The sequence below is a fragment of the Magallana gigas genome, chromosome 4 (genome assembly GCF_963853765.1).
Source record: "Magallana gigas chromosome 4, xbMagGiga1.1, whole genome shotgun sequence".
NCBI classification, from domain to species: Eukaryota; Metazoa; Mollusca; class Bivalvia; order Ostreida; family Ostreidae; genus Magallana; species Magallana gigas.
The window spans coordinates 46,332,908-46,359,225 of NC_088856.1; the positions used below are offsets into that span (position 1 = coordinate 46,332,908).

The 26,318-nt window shown below is 34.2% G+C and overlaps 2 protein-coding genes across 2 annotated transcripts; one reads left to right on the forward strand and one right to left on the reverse strand.

Annotated features, from left to right (window-relative positions):
- The first annotated feature begins 41 nt into the window (after positions 1 to 41).
- LOC105318804 (pre-mRNA-splicing factor ISY1 homolog) lies at positions 42 to 14,150 on the forward strand. Its single transcript, XM_011416088.4, has 10 exons — positions 42 to 178; positions 313 to 335; positions 6,109 to 6,163; positions 7,059 to 7,167; positions 7,664 to 7,776; positions 8,461 to 8,578; positions 8,978 to 9,100; positions 9,336 to 9,454; positions 10,101 to 10,193; positions 10,519 to 14,150. Exons 1-10 carry the CDS (start codon positions 176 to 178, stop codon positions 10,624 to 10,626), a joined length of 864 nt encoding a protein of 287 aa, XP_011414390.1. The 5' UTR covers positions 42 to 175; the 3' UTR covers positions 10,627 to 14,150.
- On the reverse strand, positions 12,970 to 24,529 carry LOC105318805 (haloacid dehalogenase-like hydrolase domain-containing 5). The gene is made up of 8 exons (XM_011416090.4): positions 24,361 to 24,529; positions 21,776 to 21,985; positions 19,262 to 19,465; positions 17,688 to 17,727; positions 17,210 to 17,384; positions 16,264 to 16,309; positions 15,988 to 16,127; positions 12,970 to 15,473 (listed from the first exon to the last, which is right to left on the reverse strand). Exons 1-8 carry the CDS (start codon positions 24,472 to 24,474, stop codon positions 15,104 to 15,106), a joined length of 1,299 nt encoding a protein of 432 aa, XP_011414392.3. The 5' UTR covers positions 24,475 to 24,529; the 3' UTR covers positions 12,970 to 15,103.
- Positions 24,530 to 26,318: the final 1,789 nt, after the last annotated feature.

A 26,318-nucleotide genomic window follows, 5' to 3' on the forward strand; every position in this document is an offset into this window, starting at 1 on the left:
AGTAAAACAAAACAGAACGAAAAATGATTCTCTCTTTTAGTTTCAAGAAAAGCATTTCCGGTTTGAAAACAAAAAGACGTTCAAAGCACGAAGCATGAGAACTTCATTATGTTGTAAAAGCGGATAATATCCGATCGTTTCTTTACTGTGTATGGTCAAGAATTAAACAGATAAAATGGTTAGTAAAATTCGTTGTTGAATTTGTAGATTTTTCTTGATTTCCTTTGATTATGATTATGCCTGTAATGATGGGAAAATACTTTCCTTTCACTGAGTTTAAACATTTGACATATCTTAAATTTACCTTTTCAGGCCAGAAACAGTGAAAAGGCGATGTGAGTATATGATCTTTTGAATTACATAGGTAGCTAAGATGAACAGGTTGTTAGTCAGTCAACCATATCAGACCCATTGTCCAACAGACAAATTTCATGTTAAAATTTTGTTCTTAGCTAACAAGTTATCTTTTTGTTTGATATGGACACTTGACAAAAATTGGCAGTTAATTTGAGCTTACAGTATCGACCAGACCCAACCTAACACCAAAGCAGACCCCAACTAAACCACATACTTTCGGGGTTAGTTTGGGTTTGTAAATTTTGTGTCCACTTTAGGTTTACTTTGATTCTAATTCGGGGTTTACTTTGGGTTTGTTCGGAGTTTGCTTTTGGGGTCCACTTTGCGCACTGGGGTGTGAAGTAGACATGTCTTTAATCATACCATCTAACTTCATGTAAACCTCCCCTTTTGTTATTCCAAATACAGGTTTAGCGTCTGCTTTCACACCTTCTTTGATCACTCTGGTTGTACTCTGCATTTACTTTGGGTTTACTTGGGGTTAACTCTTCATTACTTTATAGGGTTCTGGTAAGGACTTAAAAGTTCAGAATCCTTGGCTCAGTAATGTAGAGATGTTCTTATATCTGAGTACAAGTATAGTGCAGATATGGATAATCATATTCATTTTTCAATAATTTGAATTTTTTAAAAATTGGGTACGTTCAAAACTTGACATTATATATATAATTTGAAATTGACATTTACATCATTGTAATGTATTAGAGAGAGAGTAAGAAACACGTCTGTATGGTTTGCTAACTATTTATTAAGTGAAGTGATATTTCATATGATAACAGATGTTGGGATTGTACATAGATTTACCCGTGAGAACATGGGCAGTCAGAGAGCGCTTAATAGCTTGAATATAAACACATAAATAAACACATCTCAGGAGTCGGTTCTAAGTGTTTGGACATTACATCCCTCCCTTTCTTCAGAATGGAGCACATGTTTAAAATAAAATTCATTAGACCTAATTCAGTATTGCAATTTTTTCTTGTTTGATTGAAACACAAAAGTTAATTCAGAATATCACCGTCCTTTCTAAATACTACACTAAAACTAATACATATCTAAGTATGTTTATAATTGAGGGGATTATTATGCCCCTTTACATCTATTAGAGCACTATTTACACAAGTAATCTTCTAGGTACGATGGTGGTTTGCGTACGCGTGTTGACCGTCTAGGTTCCTGCTGTGCTGGCGGCTGCGGGTTAATGACGTCTTCACACAGGTCATCTGAGGTCTCAACTGGCTTATCGCATTCCGTGTTAATCTTCTTATAGAACGACGCGTCTCTGGTTATTTCTTTATTTTCTGTTTTCGCAGTAATCATGGACCCATGTTGTTTAATTACTGTGTACGGCTGTGAATTGTACGGAGTTGATAATTCATCCGTTTTCTGTTGTTTGACCAGGACTTGATCTCCTATCTGTAATTTATGTTGTGTTGCCTTTCGTTTTTCATCAGCATATTGTTTCATTTGTTCTTTTCGTTTCCAGTCATTGTCTTGGATTACTTTCTTATTCACTGCTGGCGGGGTGATCTCTGGAACACGAGTTTTTAATTTTCGTCCTAGCAGCAATTCTGCTGGAGTCGCGTTCGTAGTCGAATGAGGTGTGGCTCTATAATTTCTTAGGAAGTTGTAAAGTTCTTGTTTCCAGCTCCGATGTTCGCTATGTGCTGCTCTTATTGCCTTTCCTATAGTCCTCATAAATCTCTCTGCTTCTCCGTTCGCTTGAGGCCACAGCGGGGTTATTTTTCGATGCTTGAATCCAAGATGGTTAGCAAATTCTTTAAATTCGGATCCATTGAAAGGTGGACCATTGTCGGTTTTAACGACGTCTGGGACTCCAAATAAAGCAAATACGCTATCGAGTTTTGGTAACACTGCTTTTGCAGAGATTTTAGACAGAATTTCTATGACAGGATATCTTGAGTAATCGTCGATCACAACCATCAGGTACGATCCATTCGGAAATGGTCCACAGAAGTCCATACTCACTTCTGACCATGGTCGTGTTGGTAAGGGTGACATTTTCAGTGGCTCGCAATGCCTTCCAGGAACAGATGCTTGGCACGGGATACATCGCTTACAAAATTCTTCAACCTTTTTGTCTATGTTGACAAACCAAACCTTTTCGCGGAGGAGTTGTTTGGTTCTCACGATTCCCTGATGACCCTCATGCGCTAATTGTATTACGGTATGTTGTAATGTTTCTGGGATGATGATCCTGTTTTCGACCAGTAGGACACAATCGTTCCCATCTTGATAAATGGTCATCTCGTTTTTTCTGTGTATTAAAGTGTCAATTACTTTGTATTTGAATAAACATGGTGACACTTGTTTTCTATTTTTGATCGCATCAATAACATGTTGAAGTGCCGAATCCTTACGTGTTTCTTCGGCGATTTTCTCTAAAGTGAGTGCTTTTGGGACTGCATTTTCTGTAACGTAGTTTACATACTCTTCTGCAATGCTTGATAGTTCTGGTGTCGATCGTTTACATGGATGTCTCGACATGTAATCTGCTGCATTTGATTTCCCCGGTTTATACTGAACTGTAAAGCTGTATGGTTGAAGCTTTAGTCTCCATCGTTCGATCCTTGCTGGGGGTTTTGAATTTGGGTTGTTGAAGATGGACTCTAGCGGTTTATGGTCACTAATGATTTTAAATTGGTTTCCAAACAAGTATAAATGAAAATGTTCACAGCCCCAAACAATAGCTAGTGCTTCTCTTTCAGTTTGGGAGTATCTTGTTTCAACATCATTTAGCGCTCGGCTCCCGTATGATATGACTTTCCCATCTTGAGTTAATAACGCTCCTAATCCTAAGGGACTAGCGTCTACAATCATTACAGTTTGTTTTGTTGCATCAAAGTAAGCCATTACTTTTGTCACTTGTGAGATCACGTTTGAGTGTCTCAAACGATTCCTGTTGATTCCTTCCCCACTCAAAATTAACATTGTTTTTGGTGAGGTCCCTCAATGGTGCTGTAATGGTTGAATAATTTGGTATGAATCTCCCGACATAGTTGGTCATGCCCAGGAAACTTCTTACCTCGCTTACATTCTTGGGAATTTCCGCTGTCTTTATAGCATCAACCTTCCGTGGATCTGCTGATATTCCATTGGCACTAAACACGTATCCATAGAACTCAAGCTGTGACTTGTTGAATTCACACTTATCCTTATTCAATGTTAGATTTCTTTCAGATAGCCTCTTGAATACAGCTTCCAGGTTTTTGTCATGCTCGAGCTGATTTTCTCCAAACACAATTATATCATCACTGATGTTGCGGACACCACGCAGTCCTTCCAACGCAGTACTGAGTGTATTCTGAAATACTTCAGCAGCGGACGAAATTCCAAAGCTGAGTCGCTTGTATCGACGCAATCCTACATGAGTAGAGAATGTTGTGATATTGCGTGATTCCGGATGTAACTCGAGTTGATGATAGCCTGCATTAAGATCAAGCTTGGAAAACACTTTAGCACCGTTAAGATCCAAAATCATGTCGTCAATTGTTGGGGTTACGTGCCTTTCCCGCTGAATGGCTGTGTTCGCTTTACGCATGTCAACACAAAGTCTAATTTCACCAGGCTTTTTGGGTTTTGGTGCGACAACAATTGGTGACACCCACGGTGTTGGTCCTTCTACTTTTTCGATTATGTCAAGCGCTTCTAACTTCTTTAGTTCTTGTTCTACCTGTTTTCGAACATGGAACGGTATTCGTCTATGTGGTTGCGTTACTGGTTGTATGTTTCTGTCGATGTGGAGTTGAATTTGTTTTTTTTTCAGTTTTCCGATTCCATCAAACACTGATGGGTACTTTTTACACAGTTTCTCAATTTTGTTTTCGCATACGGTGGTCGCAATTCTTGGTACAATCTGCATCTCGATGCACGTATCGTATCCTAGTATGCAGCCATAATTTCCTTTGGCAACATAAACTTCAGCTGTTCCGATTTTCTTGTCATTTTCAATCGTTGCTGTGAATTTTCCAATCATTTCAAGCTTTGTATTTGATCCATACGCAAAAACAGGATTATTGGCTTTCCTCAGTTTTACTTTACCCCTTATTTTCTCAAATGTTTTCTCGTCAATTGCGTTGATGCTTGAGCCTGTGTCAACAAGTACTGTCACGGGGATTCCGTTGATTTCAACTTTTATTTGTGGTTGCTTATATACAGAGTTAATCTGACCCAGACCAAAAACGTATTTTTCAGATTCACTTTCGGAGTCACTGTACTTGGCGGCTTTATCGAGTTGTTTGATTGATTTAGAAGTAGAATGCGGTTTCTTCTTTGATTGACACACTGAAGCAAAGTGATCAGGCTTATGACATGAATTGCATGTTTTACCTCGGGCAGGGCATCTTCCATCCCGGTGAGGATATGATCCTCCACAAAAATAGCACTTGTCATTTGGTCGTGCGTCCTTGTGATGCGGCGTTCTGTGTTTCTTCTCAAGGAATTTGGGTGCGTTTCTGCGTTTCCTTATCGCATTGACATCATTTGTGGATTTGTCCGATTTCTCAATTTCGCTTGCTTGTCTGTCTGAGATTTCCATAGATCGCGCTAGCTTCAGTAAATCGTTCAGACTCATGTCTTCCCTTAATGCACGTCTCCTCAACCTCGTTGAGTTGCATCCCTGAATGATTTGAGACTTCAACTCCTTGTCATTTGCGGCGAATTCGCATGTTAATGATAATTGCCTAAGCCTAGTGTGAAACGTATCTATGCTCTCCCCTGCTTCCTGTTTCGCCTGTCTAAACTTATAAATTTCGAATTCTGCATTTTTGTTTGGCGCAAAGTACTCCGTAAGTTTGGCTACAGCGGTGTCGTAGTCGTCTCCGGTGTCGGGTAGAGTTTCAAAAATTTCATTCACTTCCTCTCCAGCATAGTGTAGAAGTAACGCTCTTTGTCTCGGTTTGTCGTTTTTAACGCCCATTGCGAGAATAAGATTGTCTAGTCTTAACTTCCACTTTTTCCAACGAATGTCAGGTGCATTTTCATGCACAGAAAACGGTGGGAAACTTGGTAATGATGACATGATGAATATACCACAAGTGTTCTACACGGTAGTACTAAATGTCCAAGTATCACCAAGACATCCTCGTCGCCATTGTAATGTATTAGAGAGAGAGTAAGAAACACGTCTGTATGGTTTGCTAACTATTTATTAAGTGAAGTGATATTTCATATGATAACAGATGTTGGGATTGTACATAGATTTACCCGTGAGAACATGGGCAGTCAGAGAGCGCTTAATAGCTTGAATATAAACACATAAATAAACACATCTCAGGAGTCGGTTCTAAGTGTTTGGACATTACAATCATCACTTTTTTCCTTATCGTTTTAAATTTTTTGTTACTTTAATGATGAAAAACAAAATTTTAGACATTGTACACTTGCTACATTGACTGAGTTATTACATTATACTACAATCATGAATCTTAAAACTGTTGTATGATATTGACGTGTATTGGTAGAGACTGCTCATTGACAGAATCAAGGGGTCGAACTGAAATAATAAAAAAGCAGTTAAAACCCACAGCACATCCCATCTAACTAAAAATTTCATTTAGTAAAATGATAAGTAAATGTCAGACTGTTCACTGGATTCACTAGATGGTAACTTGAGAGTGATTGACATTATTTTTTTTGGTTTGTGGACTTGAAATTATCATATGAGTATGGTTTTTGTTAATGAAGATACAGAATTATAATGAAGCATATTTTCCTTGACTATCATTTTAGGACCACCTTGGCCAGGTGGCGAGCCTCACATTTAGAAGACAAAAACAAGGAACAGGTAAAAATCAACTTCATTGAAGTTCATGTATGCTTAGATTATGTTTGATAACTCAAAGAATCTGAATCTACAACCTTCTGAATTTTGTTCCTTTGAATCTAAATTCTAAATCACTGTTACTTGTCCATGATGAGTACAGGTGTCATATAATATTTTGAACCCCACGATATATTGACACCCCACCCCCCAAATAAAATATTGAACCCTGCATGGGTTCAAAATATTATGCTAGATATTTTGAACGCCCCTTTAATTTTCATTGCAATTGGAGAGGGGGTTCAAAATATTATGGCCACGATATATTAAACCCCCTACCTATTTCCAATTCCTTTTAAAGAGGGGGGTTCAAAATATTATGGCTGCAATATATATTAAATCCCCCTCTATTTTTCAGTGTATTGGAGAGGGGGTTCAAAATATTATGGCCGCGATATATTGAAAATATCGCAGCCATAATATTTTGAACACCCACCCCCCCTCCAATGGAAATTGGAAATAGGAGGGGGTTCAATATATCGCGGCCATGATATTTTGAAATATTATATGACACTGGGTATACAAGAATCTGATTTTTTTTTTTCAGTCATGTGGATTTTTGCAGATTTGAAATTCAGAATCTGTTACTGTTGTTATCAGTTCAGACCCCCAACTGATTTGATTACCTTCATTTCTTTCTCTGCCAATCACATCCTTGCTTTTAACATTGTAAAATTTAGGTTTATCGGGTTTCAAGGTAAATTGCATAGAATATCAGACATGAAATAGAATTCTAACTTCAACATGGATATTTATCAAATGTTACATCGCTTTCCCTCTGACTTGTGACTAGGTCAGTATTGAAAGTTTTGAAGTTTAAACTTTAAATTCTAATTGATCTCACTGATTGTTCTGCCAGGAGAGAAGGCCGTATTTAGCCACTGAGTGTAACGACGTAAAGAAAGCAGAGAAATGGAGGCGACAGATAATAGGGGAGATCTCCAGAAAGATGGCACAGATTCAGAATGGTAAGAATTATTGTTGGGAAAAAACATGATCAAAATGGATTTTGTTAATAAAGTTTTCACTGTTTATTGTATCATTATATATCCCCGTTCCAAAGGAGAGGAGGTTATACTGTTTTAGCCTTGTGTGTCTGTCTGTAAAAAATTTTCATCAAAGATTTCTCAGCAACTATAAATCACAGATGCTTGAAAGTTTAACAAAATCTTTGTTTAGGTTTGCAATATGATGGGATTCATTTTTTTTCCAATCAGAGGTCAACCTATTGTTTAATGTTGACTTTGCTTGATTTGTATATTCACAGCAGAGCGGGCCGGGGTATCACTAGTTAGCATTGGCTCACAGAGATCTTGTTATGCTTATTCACCAGAATCAGTTTCTATAAGTTTATTTTAGAGACAATTTTTAATACAATATCAACTGTATGAAAGATTTTGATTGAAATTTGCATGTACATGATAATGTGATCTGTTTGAAATTAATGAAATATATACCTTTCAGCCGGTCTTGGAGAGTTCAAACTGAGAGATATGAACGATGAAATCAACAAACTTCTCCGAGAGAAAGGTCACTGGGATGACCAGATAAAGGCACTGGGAGGCCCTGACTACAAGGTATTTATTTTTTCTAACTCTTCAAGAAAAAAGGTCTAAAGAACTTATCATTCAAGCAATGTACCATTGTTGGATACCCATGACCAGCAGGCCAACTTGCTGAATTATTCTTGTTCTTATGAATAATTTATGCTGCATTCTAATTGACTCCTTCACATTTAGTGAAATAATTACATCAATGCTTACTCCCACATATACATACTTACATCTGCATGTTTTCATACCAAGATCTTCATTTTCATCCCTCCAAAAAAACCAAAGAGTTTCCCTTTTTTCAACCAATTAGGAGGAATAAGAAATATTCATGAAAACAATAAGTTCAATGATTTGACCTAAAGTCAATAAGCATATGCGAGACTGGCTGTGGGTTCCCAACAATTACACCAAATGATCAATGTTGAATACATTGTACTGTGAAATCTTAAAATCTTAGTCACTTTAGTGGGACCCGTTTTCCCAGATCTTGATTAATTATGCCTAGATCATTTTTTAATTTTAATTTCACAATGAGACATTTTTTAAAATAGATAATGAAGTTTGAATTATGTGTCATATATTGTGTGGACCTAAATTTTGTGGATTGCAATACCAACGGAAACCACATATTCTGATCCCTACAAAATGTGATGACTTGTTTATCATCTTAAATATTTTTAAATTATTTGATGAATGTTTTAAACATAGAAAATTGGACCCAAAATGCTGGACCATGAGGGCAAAGAAGTGCCGGGAAACAAGGGCTACAAGTACTTTGGGGCCGCCCGCGATCTCCCAGGGGTCAGGGAGCTGTTTGAGCAAGAGCGTAAGATGATAGTTTGCATTTCCATCGATATATAGTTACATCATAAAATGCTTTGGTTTAACTATTGTTGTTATGCAGTGAATTTTCTCAGGGTATGAGAAAAATAGTAGATTGTTGGATTTTTACCTTGAGGTCTGCTTGTACCATAGTTAGGAAGTGAGTAAATGTTCATGTTAATAATAGAATATTTTTTTCCGTGATTGATTGGGGATTTAATGTGATGGTTTTAAAATAAACAGAAATTGTCTTAAACAAAATTGTACATAATTTCATAATAGTTTAACCTTTCATATGTTTTAAGACTAACATAACGTAACATAATAATTTAATCTATTATATATTTAAAGACTAACATGCATTTTGCTTCACAGTACTGATTTAAATATCTCCATTTAATAGCTCCTCCTCCTGCTCGTAAAACACGTGGAGAGTTGATGAAGCACATCGATGCTGATTACTATGGTTACAGGGATGAAGATGATGGGCGTATCATTCCCTTAGAACAGGAAATGGAGAAAAAAGGTATAGTCCCTACTGGCATCAATATAATGAAAATGTGCAATGTAGATATTTTACATCATATTTTAAAACTGATCATCAAATTTATTACAATCATGATGTAAATTTTAAAAAGATATGTGAAAATGAAATACGCAAATTGCACTGTCTACAAGTGATGCATGTTTACAAGGTAGTGTACATGTATTTCATTAGTTTCCAGTCATTAATGATTTAAAGAATTCTTTTCAATTTCAAGTGATGGCCCAGAAAATAAGAGAATGGAAGGAAAGGAAAGAGGCCGCGGCCCGTGGGGAAGCCCCCGCTGAAACTGAAATGGAGGCTGAGGAGGAGGAGCCCTTGTACCAGAAGGAAGAGGTGAGTGTCCATATAGTTACATGTATAGTAGCACAAATACTACCTGTAATTACATGTAATGATCTATGTTTATGAAGGTATATGTATATCCAAATGTAGCATCAGATGGAGGAGATTAGTGTTCTTGTAAATGCATGTAGCAATAATAGGACCTTCTTGCAATACATGATCCTTAAATTACATATCACTTATAAAGGTATACCCACATTTAGCTCCAAGAGGAGGAAGTGATTGTTAAAGTAACTACATCTACATGTAGTAATACCTATCCCTATAATTACATGTATCTACATGTATACCATGTAATAGGTTTATATCCACATGATGTTTCCAAAAGGAGGGGGAAGTGACTGTCCTTGTAGCTATGTTTTTCATTTATTTATATTAGGAATTTTAAAAATGTAATATACACTATATGTCATTCATATAGAATTACATGTATCTACTTTATCGTATGTAGAAGGTAAATCCATGTGTTCTTTAAGAAGGAGGAATTGAGTTAATGTGAAACTGCATGTACGAGAGTTAGTGCAATCCATAGCACTAGCCTTGAATGTACCTTCTTTACCAGTTCTACAAGATAATTATATTAATGGTTTGTATCAGTACCTTCAGGACTTTGATTGTAATATTTTTGCTCTTTTAGTATGTTGAGGTAGAGATGGAGGTTCCTGAGGAAGAGGTTGTCCCAGTGAAGGAACATTTCATTGCCCACGTACCTGTACCATCACAGAAGGAGGTATACATTCTATTTTAATGATAATGTGGAGATTTGATAAACAGAGAAAAAGACTTCCACAATTGTTTTTGAAAAAAACATAAATTGTCTCTCCTTCCAATCTCTCTTTTCAAAACAGAACATCTTTGACATTTGATGGTACATGTATTGTGTTTATAAGTATGAATGATTTTTTTTTTACGCAATTCTTATCTTACGTATTTGTTGCATTTCAAGAGAAAATCATACTTGGTTTTTAGGCTCTTCTTTTTAAGAACATTTAAGATGTAAATGTTACTTAGCAAATATACATTAGACATGTAAATATGATTTCCATTCTGTTCAGATTGAAGAAGCTCTCATACAGAGAAAGAAGATGGAACTGTTACAGAAATATGTCAGTGATGACTTACAGGCGGAGGAGGAGGAGTCAAAGAAAATGCTTGGCTTATGATTGGTAGCAATTCAATGATTGACAGGTTCTGTGATCTGTTAGAAAAAATACATTTTTTTAAGTGAAGGCAGCAGATGTATGAATGAGAGCAATTTATTCTTGCATCTTAAATGCTTTATTGAGTAGCTAACCATGGACTCAGTCCTTCCATTATTATGCTCTTAGTATTTCAAACAAACAAAAAAGATGTCAAATGATTTGGTGGGAACGCCATAATTAAATGTATTGCTACTGCATGCAACTTACACTTATCAGAAGCTGTGTAGTCTTTTATTCAAAAAGACATTGTCATAATTCATTGATACCTTGTTCGTTTACATCATTCTATAACTTTTCCGTCTCATAATTTACATGTATAGATATATATTTTATGCAGTCATTCATACTATGTACATGTACATTTGCTTTGAAAAGCTAGCTTTTTGGCTGGAATAAAGTTTAAACAATTACTGTTTTTACTTTATGTCTTCATTCTCTTGGGAGATGGAAATATTCTGTGGAAGTTTAAAAACAGTGTGTTCTAGAAATTTAAAAAGACTGATTTATTCTCTTAAATTATGATATAATTGATCCTTTCATAATTGTAAATATTGAATATTTGTTCATTTTTCATCGATCTCTGCAGTGCATCATTCAACCACTTTCTTCACATCCCCCCAACTTTATATGTGTGAATATTTCATAAGGATATTCATATTTGTAAATATTTCCAGAGATTTGAATTCGTCAACAACCCAATCTTTCATTTAAAGGGGCATGGTCACGATTTTGGTCAAAAATTATTTTTCCGATTTTAATATTTACAATGCTTCAGAAAGACATTTTTAATAGGCAACCAAAATTTGAGTCTCATTTGTTTAGTTATAGGCAAGTTACAGCGCTTGAAATTCTTTGCTATGTAAACAAAATGTTTGTTTACATTTTGAAAGTTGGAGTAAAAATTTCAGTTTTAAACCTAAAACGAATGTGTTAAACGTTAGGAATTGTATATCTATGCTTAACGAGGCCGGGTCTAATTTGTTCTGCCCTAGATTTTTGGATGAAACTTTTTACATGAATTTCTACTGATATTATTATTTTAAGATTAAAAAATAAGACATTTACCACACCGTTTGTTTAGGGGGTCATCTCAAAGTTTGTTAATCTTTAACATAGGACCCTATGGGATTTTGCTTGAAATGTATCAATTTTGCATATTTTTTACATTTTTTCAAAACTTCTGCCCTAGGGATTTCTTTTTCTATTTACATATTAAAGTTATTGCTAAAAGGCATCAAATGGTCAAATGAAAAAAAACCTTTTACCTCCTGGTTTGTTCCAGGGGTCTTATCAAAGTTAATTTTTATATGCCCAATTTCCCAGATTTGTCAGATAATGGCTATTTTTTAATTGACAATGGCGGAAAAGGCGATCTATATTATAGTATTATTAAAACATTCAGACATATTTAAGTAATAAAAAAAATATAAAGCATCACATATTAAGGGTCATTACTATAAAATACATGATTACTGTCTTGATATATATAATTATGAATTAAGCTATATTTATGCAGGTTAAGAAAACGTGACAGAGGGCTAGGCTTGCTGAACCCTCTTCACGTTTTCGACCCGAGCCCAAATATAGCTTATACTTAGAGACATTTATGTTTATTCCACAATATAACATTATTTTTACGCATCAAACGAGATATTTTCAACAATTTTCGCTGAATATCTGCAGTTGAAACTATCACGCCATTGCGTCAACCAAGCAAAAAGATGACGTCACAATACAAATGAAACGCTGCGCGAAAGCATGCGTACTCGTTCTGTACTCGGCCTCGTTAAAATAAATAAAAAGATAGACAAATAAGCTGTAAAAAGATTTTTTACTGGTATATGGAACCTTAGCTGCAATAATGTAGCCCTCTCCCGATTTAAAAAATCGGAGAGGGCTACATTATTGCAGCTAATGGAACATATGTAAACAAAAACAGGGCACGAGCCTTGTTTATATGAGGAAGAATTGTGAGCCCTGTATCTTGCTTATAACTATACCAATGACTCTCAAATTTAATTTGATGATTAGAAATGCATCTCTAAAGCATTGTAAAAAATAAAAACATAAAAATAAAATTTGATCAAAATCGTGACCATGCCCCTTTAATATCTTAATTGACGAACAATTTTAAATATAGTCTCGCCATCATTTATATTTGTTGCTGCTAACCATTTTATCACCAGTCATGTTCAATGGCATTATGATAATAAAGTTTCTGAAATTAAATGCTTTATACTGTAATTCATATCGGTGCTGAAGTTCATTTAATGATGTCATAAAGAAAAAGAGGACAAAAAGAAATTAAAAATCAACATTTTATTCTTTAATAATTTAACACCAAGGTGACATCTTGATGCGAGTCTCTCTCCACAACAGCGATTCAACAGCCAAAAGATTGACAGTTCAAAGTAAAAAAAAAAAAGGAAAAAATTCTCAGTAATACGTTTAAAAAATCCCAAACTAAGGAACGCTATTTGCCATGGTACCGGTAGTCGCAAATCTTTAACAAACAAATGAATATCATGAATGTATATTTTACATGCCTTGTAATTATACGTGCATCAACCAAAAGTTTCATTAATATTAAAGTTACAAGTATGGCAACACATTTCTTTCAATGGATCTTGGCATTCTCACATGTAGTATGTTAACAAACTTTTTAAAAATGTACAAACATTTCCTTCAATACCCTCTCTATTTTTTCACTTTTCAATAATAACTTTTACATTATCGACATTGTACGTGTCTGACAACCAATACAGTAAAAACAGGTATCTATTTTCTCTTCCAATTATTAACAGTTGTTCTGAACAGAGATGCATAGATTTTTAATATTTTAAAAGCCATTTGCAACTTTTTGACCTAAAGTTTTGCTTTATTTTAAGATATTTGTGCTTTTCTTGTAGGAAAAATGATATGCTATTTCAGGCAACAAAACATAGCCCACATTTAACATAAAACTAAATAGTTTTCTGCGGCTCTGTCTTACAAACTAAATGTACAAGCATGCATGGTCTCTTTTCTTTAGCTATATCTCTCATGCATTAATTGTTTCTAGCATAAGTTCTGTTGATGAAGCATATTTTAAAAATGGAAGGAAAGAGGGAAAAAAAACCCAATGCAATTACTAGAAGGTGCAATTATTTCTTTGACTGCAAGAACACATAATGAAAAAATAATGTTATTAACCATATTCTCTTCATGGTACTGACTTTGTAGCTTTTATATCTTCACAAAAACTGCAAAAATGTTCAACATCTAAATACTATATTGATATATAGTAAAGAAAAAAAAAACATAAGATATAACAAAGACATCAATGTATATGTGTATAATTATATAATCTCTAGTACACGTATAAGTCATCTTTGTTTCTGAGTCAGTAAAGCGTTTAAACACATCTGTTCTCTGACAATGTTGTTCAAGCTCTATCATTATCAAGACATTACATGAATTATACATGACGATGCAAACAAATTAAACTGGCACTGGCATCATGAAGAAAATCATACATAAAATTGTAAATTTACAAGCAGGAGTAAAGTTTCTGAGTTTGACAAGTATTGGTACAAGTCAACACTTCGTATACAAGACATGTATTGTGCCCATAGATTCATACACCTTTTAAACTCTGCTTGTACAATTTTTCAATATTTCCTTCAACAAAATTTTGTGTTGCAACACTAATGAGATCTATAGAAATACAAAGTTTTCTGGGGGAAAAATGGCCCTCTACCAGATTTGATTCACAAAAATACATAAACATCTTTCTCATGGAAACTTAAAGTGAGGAAATCCTAGCTTAAAATCACTTTATTTCAATACTTCTCTGGAAGTTCAATTTAATTTATGTTCAAATTTTGAACAATATAATTCAGTCTCTGTTCAATTTTTGAACATAATCATTAAGATAGTACTTAGTTACAAGTAATACTAAATATATATTGATTCAATCATTAACAAACTGATATTAATAATATCATACTATAAACACCGATGCATCTCAAGGTCCACGACACAAGGGAGGTCCTTATTTAATCAATGAAACAAAACAGAGAACCTTAAAAAAAATGACAATAAATAAATACACTTACAGTAGCTTTCAAATTCATATGCGTACAGAAGTTTAACTAAAAGTCAAACCACAACATCTAAAAAATTAAACGAAAAAGGCTGAAAACATCCATTTTTCATGTAAAAACAAAGATCCCTCTTGGATCACATAATTTTTTACAGTATTAAGTAGCATATTGAGTTAGTGGAGATTGGAAACTATAGACAATGATAGTCTATCATAGACCCTTTCATTCATCTTCATAACAATTGTAAACAAGGTGAAAAGTGTAAAAAGAAATAAAATAATCCTCAAGCAATCCGAGTTCTTTCTTTTCCTCATCAGATTAAAAAATGCCAACATTTAAATCTTTAATCAGCATCATAAAAACTTTTCCTTCTCAAGTGCGTATTTGACCGCTCCTAGCACATTGTCCGTGGTGTGTCCAGGTTTGACCAGCTCCGGGTCAATGACAAAGTCTCTATGGTTACGATGTGACGCACTACTGCTGTTGCTAAAGATTCCGGTGCAAACCAAGATGGAGGTACAACCTGAGGCGTAATTAGCCTGACCGTCCTCCTCGGAAACCAAATCATCATCATCTTCCTCAAATTCGACGTCTGCAGAAATTCCTCCACCTCCTGTGGCAGCCATTTTTCGTTTCTTCCTTTTCTGCAACTTAAGTGACTCACGTTTTTTCAGGTAACGGTCATAAACATTGGCTCCGTATATGTCTGTATTTGGATTATCTCTAAAATTCAGAAGAAGAAAAATATGTGTCACTAAAAGTCTTCAAGAGTACAGTAAATTCCTAATTAAAATTAAAGTAAATAATTATGCATCTGCAAATTAAAAGCATGGAATTGATATCGGTGCAAAAATCACTTAAAGCATATCTTGCAGATTTTAAAATCTAGCTTTTATTTTTCAGATGCAATTAAACTAAATTATGATATAACTTTGGCGGTCGCAATTTAATATTCTTGCGATTTGATGGAAAACAGTTGAACTGCAGAATTAAGTACTGAGTCTGGCATAAAATAAGGAATCTACAGTCACTGTATATATATAGGAGAGCTACTGTAGAATATATATCTGTGCTAGATTTGCGTTGCATGGTACCAAAACGTGAAGTCATTTACCGCTTAGTTAATCCATGACAAAACATACAAACATGAGTACCCGGTACATATTACTTTCTACCGAAAATGATCCCTCATTTGTAGAACACAGGTTATATGGCTACAGAATATAATCTATCTTACCCCACACAGTAGAGAGATTTCAGTCGTTTGAAGCCGAGTTGTTTCGCGTGTTGCCACAAAATGTTGTCAGCATGATGGTAGGTATACATGCTGGGTTTGCCAAGTAATGCTGAATACTTCAACTCTCTCCCTGTATATTGCTGCAAAGCAAAAATCAAAACGGTTTAAAATTAATTTACATTCACTTTATTTTTATTACATGTCACTGTCATTTAATTTTCAAATATGAAGTAAAAAAAAGACTAAAGATTGAATTTCTTGAAAAAAAATCCTTACTTGATATGCCGTTTCCAAAAAAGTCAAAAACATTCCATGACCAAATCTGAAAATGGAACGATCAATGCTTCATCAAACTTGTGACAGTATTATATGTAACTATTATCAGGCGAGAATAATTACATGAAAATTATCAAAATATTTTCTTTGACCATTAAATGAAGCTTAAATTATATCATTATAGCTTCCCTCTTTGTTAAAATCATACAAAGTTTGAATATCAATAAATGAAGTTCAGACCTCTTGGTCACATATTACAAAGGATGTTACATGAAAGACAAAATTAAGTCATAAATATCAAACATTTCTGTATAATTCTCCCCATAGCATGATATATGCATACATGTACCTTTTTCAAGTTATACACTCATATTGCACTTGTATCAATTCCCATGTATTGAGTTGAAACCAATGTTAGTTTAATTGTTGAAAAAACACATTGATTTGGCTGTGCCAGTATTATAAGTCACAAAAGTTTCATAAAATGCACCCCCTGGTTTAGCACTAAAGCCCATTTTTTAGGATTTTCCAGCATGCAAAATAGTAATTGGGTTGATAGTAGATTTATACTATGTAAGATCTAAGTACACTTTTAATAATCTAGGCAAGGGGACCTCTGACTTAACATGGAGGGGGGGGGGGGGGGGGGGGGGATTTAACGTAGTTATTTACTTAGGTAAAGGTACGTCAGACATAGCAAGGTGGGGGGGGGGGGGGGGGTTAAACGGTTGACACCTTCAGTTTTGTAACTGGATAAGGGGACATCTGACATAATAGAGAGGGAAGGAGGAGTTAAAACCTGAGGGGACCTCCGACATAACATGGTGAAAAGGGGGAGTAACACCTTTATTTCCTTAGCCTGGTAAACCGTGCCTCATTACATGAGAGAAGAGTGATGCGGAGGAGGGGGAGGGGGGTTGTTAGTTAACACCTTTTCTTTATTTACCTAGGTAAGGGGACCTCCGACATCCAAAACAGGTCCATGTTACAGGCCAGGACTGGGAGGTGGGTGGAGGGAACTTCCTGCGGGGGCTGGGTGGGCATCCCATTGCTGACCAGTACATCCACTATCAGCTGTAACTTGGAGTCCCACTGGTTCGGCTCCCCGAATAACACCACAGCTACAAAACAGGGGAATACAGAATTAACCTAGGTATAGTGGAGTAACTCAAGTACTTACATATACATAATCATATTAATGATATTGAAAAATTCAATCTTTGTTTTATTGGTTCAAAATAAAGAAAACACTAATTATAACTTGAATGTTTTTCCCTCTCATATCATTTAATAATTGCCTCCAATTTGAACTTATGGTCTGAAAGACGGCAAATTTTATAATGTTGAAAACAAACTACAACAGAGTTACCCCCCTTTTTAATTACATGTTCGTATAGAATGGTACATGTAGAATGTGTAATTACCCTCTATTGGTTTGAAGTTTGCAAATTTTACTGGACAGGGCTGAAACACATAAAAGTATACATATAATTCATAAGTTTAAAACATGTATGTATGCCTCAATATTTAACTCTGCAGTGCGAGCTGTGAAATGATATAACTCGAAGATCAATAAACAGTTGCAAGCTCAGAGTTTGTAAAACAGAATGTACATCAATTCTCTTTTTATTTTCACACTACATGCATGTTGTGTATGATCAATTTCATTTCATTTTTACGAGATATTGTACCCCCATATGCATCTACTAGTATCAATTATGATAAAAAAAATTTACCCTTTCTACATAATAACAGCTGTTATCAATTCAAAAGTCTGCATCAAACAGACCTAGTCGTCACACCTCAGTAGCAAGTGTACTTGACATTAGTTACCTTTTTTTAAAATTACATAATATCTGAATAGAGGTCTGCAATAAAATCTCCTTGAAATCTTAAAAGCTGGGTTTTTATGACTTGCCAGAAGATACTTCACTCTTCAATTTGACTGCAACCTAATTACAAAATCTATTGATTCTTCAGTAACTGTTACATATAGAAACTGGGACGCTGTTACAGTGAACAATATAGGCATGTAATGGGGGAGATTATCTGACTTAGAAAAGAGATTACAACTAATATTATGACTTTTACAAAAACATGAGACATTAACTACTGAATAGAAGGCACTGTATGAAGAAATAAGAAGAAACAGTCAGGTAGAAAATAACAAAACAATAGCAGATTAAGGTTAAATCTTTAATTAATTGGCCACTTTAGTTCCCTATTATATGGCAAGCGGAGTGCACCTTAGATTACAATGGGAAAGCATGAATGAAGTCAAGTTCTAGAATCTTCATTCTTTGCAAGTTAGAATAATAAAAGGTCCCACTCTGGCAGGAATCCATAATACTATAGCAAAGGCTGGGGAAGTATCTAGACTGCCCGGGATCTGACCCCTAGCTGCACATCTGCAGATGTCAAAATAGAACACACCAAGAGAGAAGATTTCAAGGTTAAATCAGAGAATCAGAGATCTTAAAGTGGAAGCATTTAATATGCATGTGTGAAAGCTCAGAGAGAGAGAGAGAGAGAGAGAGAGAGAGAGAGAGAGAGAGAGACTGACTGACTGACTGACTGATACAACACAGCTAAAAGATTGGACAGTTTATTTATCTATGATATAAAAGGATAATTGAAAATATATAATAATTCAATCAGTTTTGTAAATCTAAGTTATATATCTGGCAATTCAACCTGGATTATCCCAAAGCAGAAAAACATATACAGATGCAGCCATGTATATAGTAACTGTTTCAAGATTTCTGGTGAGAAACACCTGTCTAATTAAGTATGTTAAAAAATGCCTTTCTTTAATGGACTGACCCAATACTATTCACTTCCTACTCTCTAAAATACATGCATGTTAATAAAAATCCCCTCTAAATCATTTATTATGATAAAATAAAAAACTTTGAGACTATATCACCCTACCCAATGAAGGGGGTGGGGGGGGGTCACATTAAGAAATTTTCAACAGGTGTAAATGGTTTTGACATACCTCTACTTTCCTGTGGGAATGATCGACCATATCTAGGTATGGAAATAGCTCCCTGAGTTGGTCTACGGTGATGATGTTGGAGAAGCCGAGATCCCGGGCGATCCACTCGATTGGCCCTTGTCCGCAGATCAATGTGTGCATGTTGTGGAACTGCTTGAACATCTTGAGAGGACTGTGTGACATCACAACCTGTTCTGTACTAACCTGTAATATTCAAATTGGAACTCTTAATAAAATATACTACATTTGATTTTCAACTAAAAATCATACATTACTGTAAACATATTATATTAAGCGTGTACGATATTTAAAGGAGAATGATTTTTCAGCAAGTTAGTGTGGATTTAATTGAATATGACATTTCACTATGGTTCATAGATTTCATGTACCATTACATTATAATTAGTTCATTATCCAGGACACAGCTACCATTATGGTCATCTATTCGTGACTGACTATATGCACTAGAAATTAATAAAGATCAAATTTAATCCAGTCGTTCATCAATGTTCATTGAATTGGTCAACTGACCTTCCCTAATCTGGAACTTCAGGGCCACTATTATTTACACAAAACATGGTGAAGAACAGACTAAAATGTTAATTATGTAAGGAAGTTCTAGCTGATTCTAAAATTCTAAATCATAAATCGTATCAAGTTTTAACACAATGTTGCATATAGTATTACCTGTATAAAAAATAATGGTAATGATTAATAATTAACTAAATTAAGTCAGGCATTTTATTGTTCATATTTTGTTTTGTATTTTACTTTAATGAATAAACGGAAGCAATAAAAAACTTATAAATCTAAGCAAAACATAAATTGTTGAAATTTATCGCTTCATTTCAATAGTACATGTAATTTTTGGTAGTCTGGTATCGGTAAGAAAAAACTCAATGGAACTTGTGATAAAGTCAAAAATCAAAAGTACTATTATAGCCCTCTTTTAAACAAACCAAAACAAGGGATTGTTCGGTGTCCTACAGTGATCCCAGTGTGTCGGTAAGCTGACCTAGCACAGGTAGGGTTTCCTTACAAAGGTGACTCTTTCTGTTGTAGCTAATTTTAGATCAAAACCACAGGGGAATAGTTCTTAAAATAGCAAGGCTCTTGTCAGAAATTCATGTTGAAGTGTATTTGCATGTCATCAAAAATCTCAGGTGGGCACTTTAATAATATAATAGCTCTAACATGTCTATTGCATAAAAATTATACAATGACGATCAAAACAAACAAACCCTCCAAATCTGTTGCTTTTAATGTAAATAAAGATGAGACAATAGTCACAATCCACAACTTTTCTGACATTTCTTGTATTGTAAGAACAATATCAACTTTTTTGCACTGTGCCATGACTTTTTTAAAAGTCTCAGTTGACCCGACTCAGGTGAGATTGGACATCTACCGGGTACAAGTATTTAGGACACTGCTGTGGAGTACTGACTATAGATCTATCGGGGACAAATTTTGTCACAGGTGAAAAACAGATTATTAAAGGAAAGGTATTAATACATTTACATTTAACTACCTGTTTTACAAGTTGAATGGAAATTCCCCATACACTCAACTATATATAATATATATATATATACACATATACTGTAATGTTGTCTCACAATAAAACATAAAATATTTAATTTAATAAATCATAGCTGATGCTGTCAATATATAATTATACAAAATTTAAATTATGTTATGTGGACTTACAAATCTGTTCTGGCCCTTATTGCAGATTATTATGTGTTCATGCAGACCAATTAATCTGATTTTACAGGTGTTATGGGTATATATTTTTTTTTAATTTCATTTTTTCCTACATGAATTGGCAGATTTATTTATGCCAACATTTTTTTTTCTATATGCAACAAGTAAATCATGAGTAAGAAATGCACAATGATATCATTTTTTTTTCTTTTTCTATGAACTGAATAAATTTCCACGAGTAATAAAACTGATGCAGGAAGTAAAATATGTACTTAGTTTCGAACATGTTTAACGTATTTCCGACCACAGTAATACAACATAAACAAAACAATCGCTAGTACAAATATCAAAACATTTTTCAATTTAAACAACAATGAACAAGCATGTTTCAATTTGTCAGATAAAATAATTGATAAAACCAGCTACAATTATTACTGTTAGTTTTTTTTTTTTGGGGGGGGGGGGGGGGGGATTTATGGGAATTTGCATTTATTACAATATTTTACCATAAAATAGTTTGAAAAATTTGTTCTTAGGTAAAAATAGTTAACATTTCAGCACTATATATGCACAAACTCCAGACTTGAAGATCATCGGCTAATGATCTAATCAATGACATAATTCAGCTAACCGTTACCCAGATAAAAGTGTTAAAAGATCTGTAGAAATGAGAATTGACTTACCAAATAAAGGCATCCCATTTCTTCCCAATAATCGGTATCAAAGATTTTTTACATGATTCCATATGTAAATCTAATTCAGAGAAAGAAAAAGTTAAATAAGCATGATTCTTTTTTTTACACAAACCTTGATTCCTAAAAGTTCCGAGAGTTCGTCAGCTTTAGACTGCCTAAAGGTGTTCCCAGCATTCGTTACAAACACCACAGGCAGACGGAACTTTCCGGATTTGTCTGTCAACAGACGGAAGGCGTCCTTTGCCGAGGGAAGAATTCGTTTTCCGCGCTTGATGACACCGTCGATGTCAAATAAAAATCCGAAATCATGTCCTCTGCTTGACTGTAATATTGGAAAAAAAATTCATTTTTATATGTTAATTACATATACTGTCAGAACAATACATTTGGATATCTATAATGGATATGGATGGTTGGTATTATCGATTCAGTTGCTGTAAATTCACACCATGTGCCTTAACAGGGACAATAATACATTGATACTTTTTTATACATGCAAGTATCCTCATTTGCTACGTTATTCTATCTTAGATTAATAGCATATTTCATATGTTTATCCAATTGATATTTTCATATGTCAGAGGTTGAAATTTTTGAAAAAGAAATTATCTGCCTATCTACATTGAGTCAAAAAACATTTGTGTGTGGCAAGTCCAGAAAAAAATTTGCATCTTAAACTTTGGTGTTCTGATAAATATGCAAGCTGTCAGAATTAAACAGTGTGTCACATACACTTGAGCTATGTTGAGTTTACCTGGTGTGAACTGTGAATCATACTAATTTCCTTCTGCACCAAAGAATCTATATGAATTTAAGTTTGAGGAATTCCCCCAAAAGGAATCTTAGAACCATTTTAACAAGACCTTGGACTTTCAGACAGTAGGGCGTAGCTATCTATTTATTGCGTCAAAACAAGTTCAAAATGAGGCAGTTTCAAGCAAAATATGCATCGACTGCATAAGTCTTAGCTCAAATCCAGACAAATCCTGTTGATTTCAAAGAGCCATGGCTGAATGGCTAGCAATGAAATAGACAGGCCTAAGTGTTAGACACAACTACCCAAAGTCAAAGCTCTTGTTAAAATGGTTCTATAATATTTCTACCTCACTGTGAAATTGGTTACAATACTATATTTTATGAAAGAATGGAATACTTTTAAGTAATACTTATGGTGGCATGGATCTGCCACCACTTGTCAGATAATTATATTGACTTGTCAGATGATTATGTCGACTTGTCAGATATTTATGTCAACTTGTCAGATCTTTTTGTTGACTTGTCAGAATATTATCGTATTGCGTAAAAACTCAATAATTTGTTGTCAAAACGTGTTATTGCCACTAACTGTCATAAACTTGTCATCATAATTATCTAACAAGTCGATAAAAAGATCTGATAAGTTAACATAATTATCTGACAAGTCGACATAATGATCTGACAAGTTAACATAATTATTTGACAGAAAAGATAAAATGAAGAAAATTATCATTCATATTATATGTTGACTTGTCAGATAATTATGTTGACTTGTCAGATATTATGTCGACTTGTCAAATAATAATTTCGACTTGTCATATAATTATGTCGACTTGTCAAATAATCTTGTCGACTTGTCAGATGATTATGTCGACATGTCAGATCCTTATGTCGACTTGTCAGAAAATGCATGCCAACTGGATGGCACAAATTGGGCGTGGAAACGTTTAAGTGTTGACTTTTTCCAACACGTGAATAAGTGACAATTCGACATAAAGATCTGACAAGTCAACATAATTATCTGACAAGTCGACATCAAGATCTGACAAGTCGACATGGATATCTGACAAGTGGTGGCAGAACTATGCCACCATAAATACTGACCAAGCAGAATGAATAGATATACTGATCTTATCTGGTTCAAACCAAATCCAGGCATTGCCTCAGACAGGATCTCCAACAAAAGTCATATTTTTATGTGAAATTAAGACTAATAAACATGATAAAGGCATAACAATAGATAAATTGGAGGACTGACAAATTGACTATGATTTTTGCCTTAAGTTAGAAAACTGGGAGACATATATACATACTGCATGTTCTAACCAACCAAATTTCAGTAAATACCCCCCCCCCCCCCAACACTTCACACACAAAATTTCATCCCAAATGTTTGAGAGTCAAATTCTACCAAGCTTTTAAAAATAATGCTATTAAGCTAAAATTTGTCTACCGTAATTTACTTTTTATTCTATTTTTTTTTATTGGGCGAACAGGTGATGATGCAACGCAGTTCGGGCTACGCATGAGTGATGATGCAATACACCGGATTCAAAAGGAGTGCTTTGTTTACATACAACTTTACGAACTGCTGAACACATGTTGAATTATTGTCATTGCCATTGATATTTTAGACAAACTGACAAATAAGACCAATACCAGGTAAAACGACAACCCCCACCACCCAAACCGTGTAAAAATCATAAATGATTTGATTTTGATACACAAACGTTTTTAACAAATACGACATCGTTTCAATTTTTTAAACCATGAACATTTTCATACATGAAGACCATATTTACTAAATCATATAGCCTAACTTTCATCGAAAAGGTTTACCGGAAATCAGCTGTTATTAAGGTCATGCAAAAAAGACAGACAATATCATTTTTGGTTCAATTTTACACAAAATTAACAAAACAGATTTAAATCTAATCCTACCTTATGATTAATATGTCTCCTAAACATTCGTTTACATATATTAGTTGACACTTTTCCACTTAGTAAATCGCCTAAATTCAGCGATTTTACTAAAATTCTTCCACCGAACGCCATGGTTCTTTTCGATACACAAACTGTGTATGACCTTCACCTCAGTGTAGGTGTGTTACTATTGACCAATGAAAATCTAACGTGACGTCACACTCAACTGTCACGTACGACAAACAAACCAATGCGCAAAATCCAACATTTAGAATAGTTTACTTCGTTACTTATTTTCGACACGCGAAAATGATAACAATGTTATTTACCATTTGGAATCATTTCGCTGTACAAAATACAACGTAAATTGCTCTATATGTTCTAGAAAGATCCATGTTTTGAATGCACAAATTTGAACTGTGAATCCAAAAAAACACATCTAATATTGGTTTACATTTAGTGTGAGTGTGTTTTGCAAGAACTGTAAAATATTAACTCTTATCCATGCCAATGTTTACATGTATTTGCGATTTTATTAATTGTTTAACACAGCTTACAGATAAAAATCGATATTAACAATATCGAGCCTCATTTTTAAGAAAGAAGAAACATTAACAAAACTGAACTTTATTTATTTCACAACGATTGATCAATAGATCAATATAACTCAAGCAAGCGACCACCGGCCATACCCTTTCACATGCAACCAGAGTCGATCACGGGAATCGAACTCGGATTGCAGAGGTCGAGAAGCGAATGCAATAATCCTTGCACTACGATCATCTATATAACGTTAATTGGACCATCAAGAAGAAGAAATGTGGACTTCACATTTTTGAGATCTACCTTTTGAAAAAAAAAAAACAATCTAACAAATCAAACAAAACTAACAAAAGAAAATAGCTAACGCGGGTTATATATCAAGTTTTTCCTGCAATATGTCGCCGCCTTCATATTCCGCATGAATCACCCAAAAAAAAGTATTTTATTGTTTTAATTACCCGGGCTGAAAGCATAACAATTTAAAACTGAAAATGAAGATATTTTGTTAGTTACCTTGAACCGATAATAAAATAAATTAAACATGCATGGCTTTAAAGTTGCAACCTGTTAATTGTTCAAATTATGTAATAAAAACGCTCACAGCAGGATTCCAATAAAATATGTCAGAACACGTTTAATTCTGTACTTAAAATACTTAGCTGTCCTGTGAGGCTTATTGAACAATTAACATTAATTTGAAAACTCTATGAATTAAAGAAATTGAATATTTAAAGATTTGGATATGCAATTGAAATCTTTCCACTGATCTAAACTGTTTTAGTTATCCAGTAAGTTGAGAATCCCTCGTGTATATCTTTTATATTTATATCCATTTCAGATAAATAAGGTTTAAACATGCAATAATTAACTGTACATAAAAGTATCAAGTATTTCTACAAAACCATGCACCTTTTTTTCAATTGTTTAATACGGAAGCGTTAATTTTTTTTATTAATTCGTTTTAACAAAGTAGTAATTTGTTATAACAAATTAGCAATTTGATATAACAAACTAATAATCTGTTATAACAAGTTATCAATTTAATATGTTATAACAAATTAAAATATCATAACATTGCATAGAAATCTCATAGCATTACATTTTTATGCTACTCTTTGATAGTATGAAATGAAATGCTTTATGATTATATGTTGTTACATGATATGGTATGCCCTGATAGGTTATGCTATGATAAATGAGGATCATATGATATGCTATAAGATTCCAATGCTATGTAATGTATTTCCAATTGAAATGATGTGTTATTTAAATTTCTTATAGGACATCATTTAATCCTCATTCATCATAGCATAGCATACCACATCGTTAATCATTTCATTTTGATTTAAAATAGCATAGCATACATATCATTGCTAAAGAATCTCAAAGTATTAATATAATTTTACTCGCATGTAATCTCAAAGCACAGCACA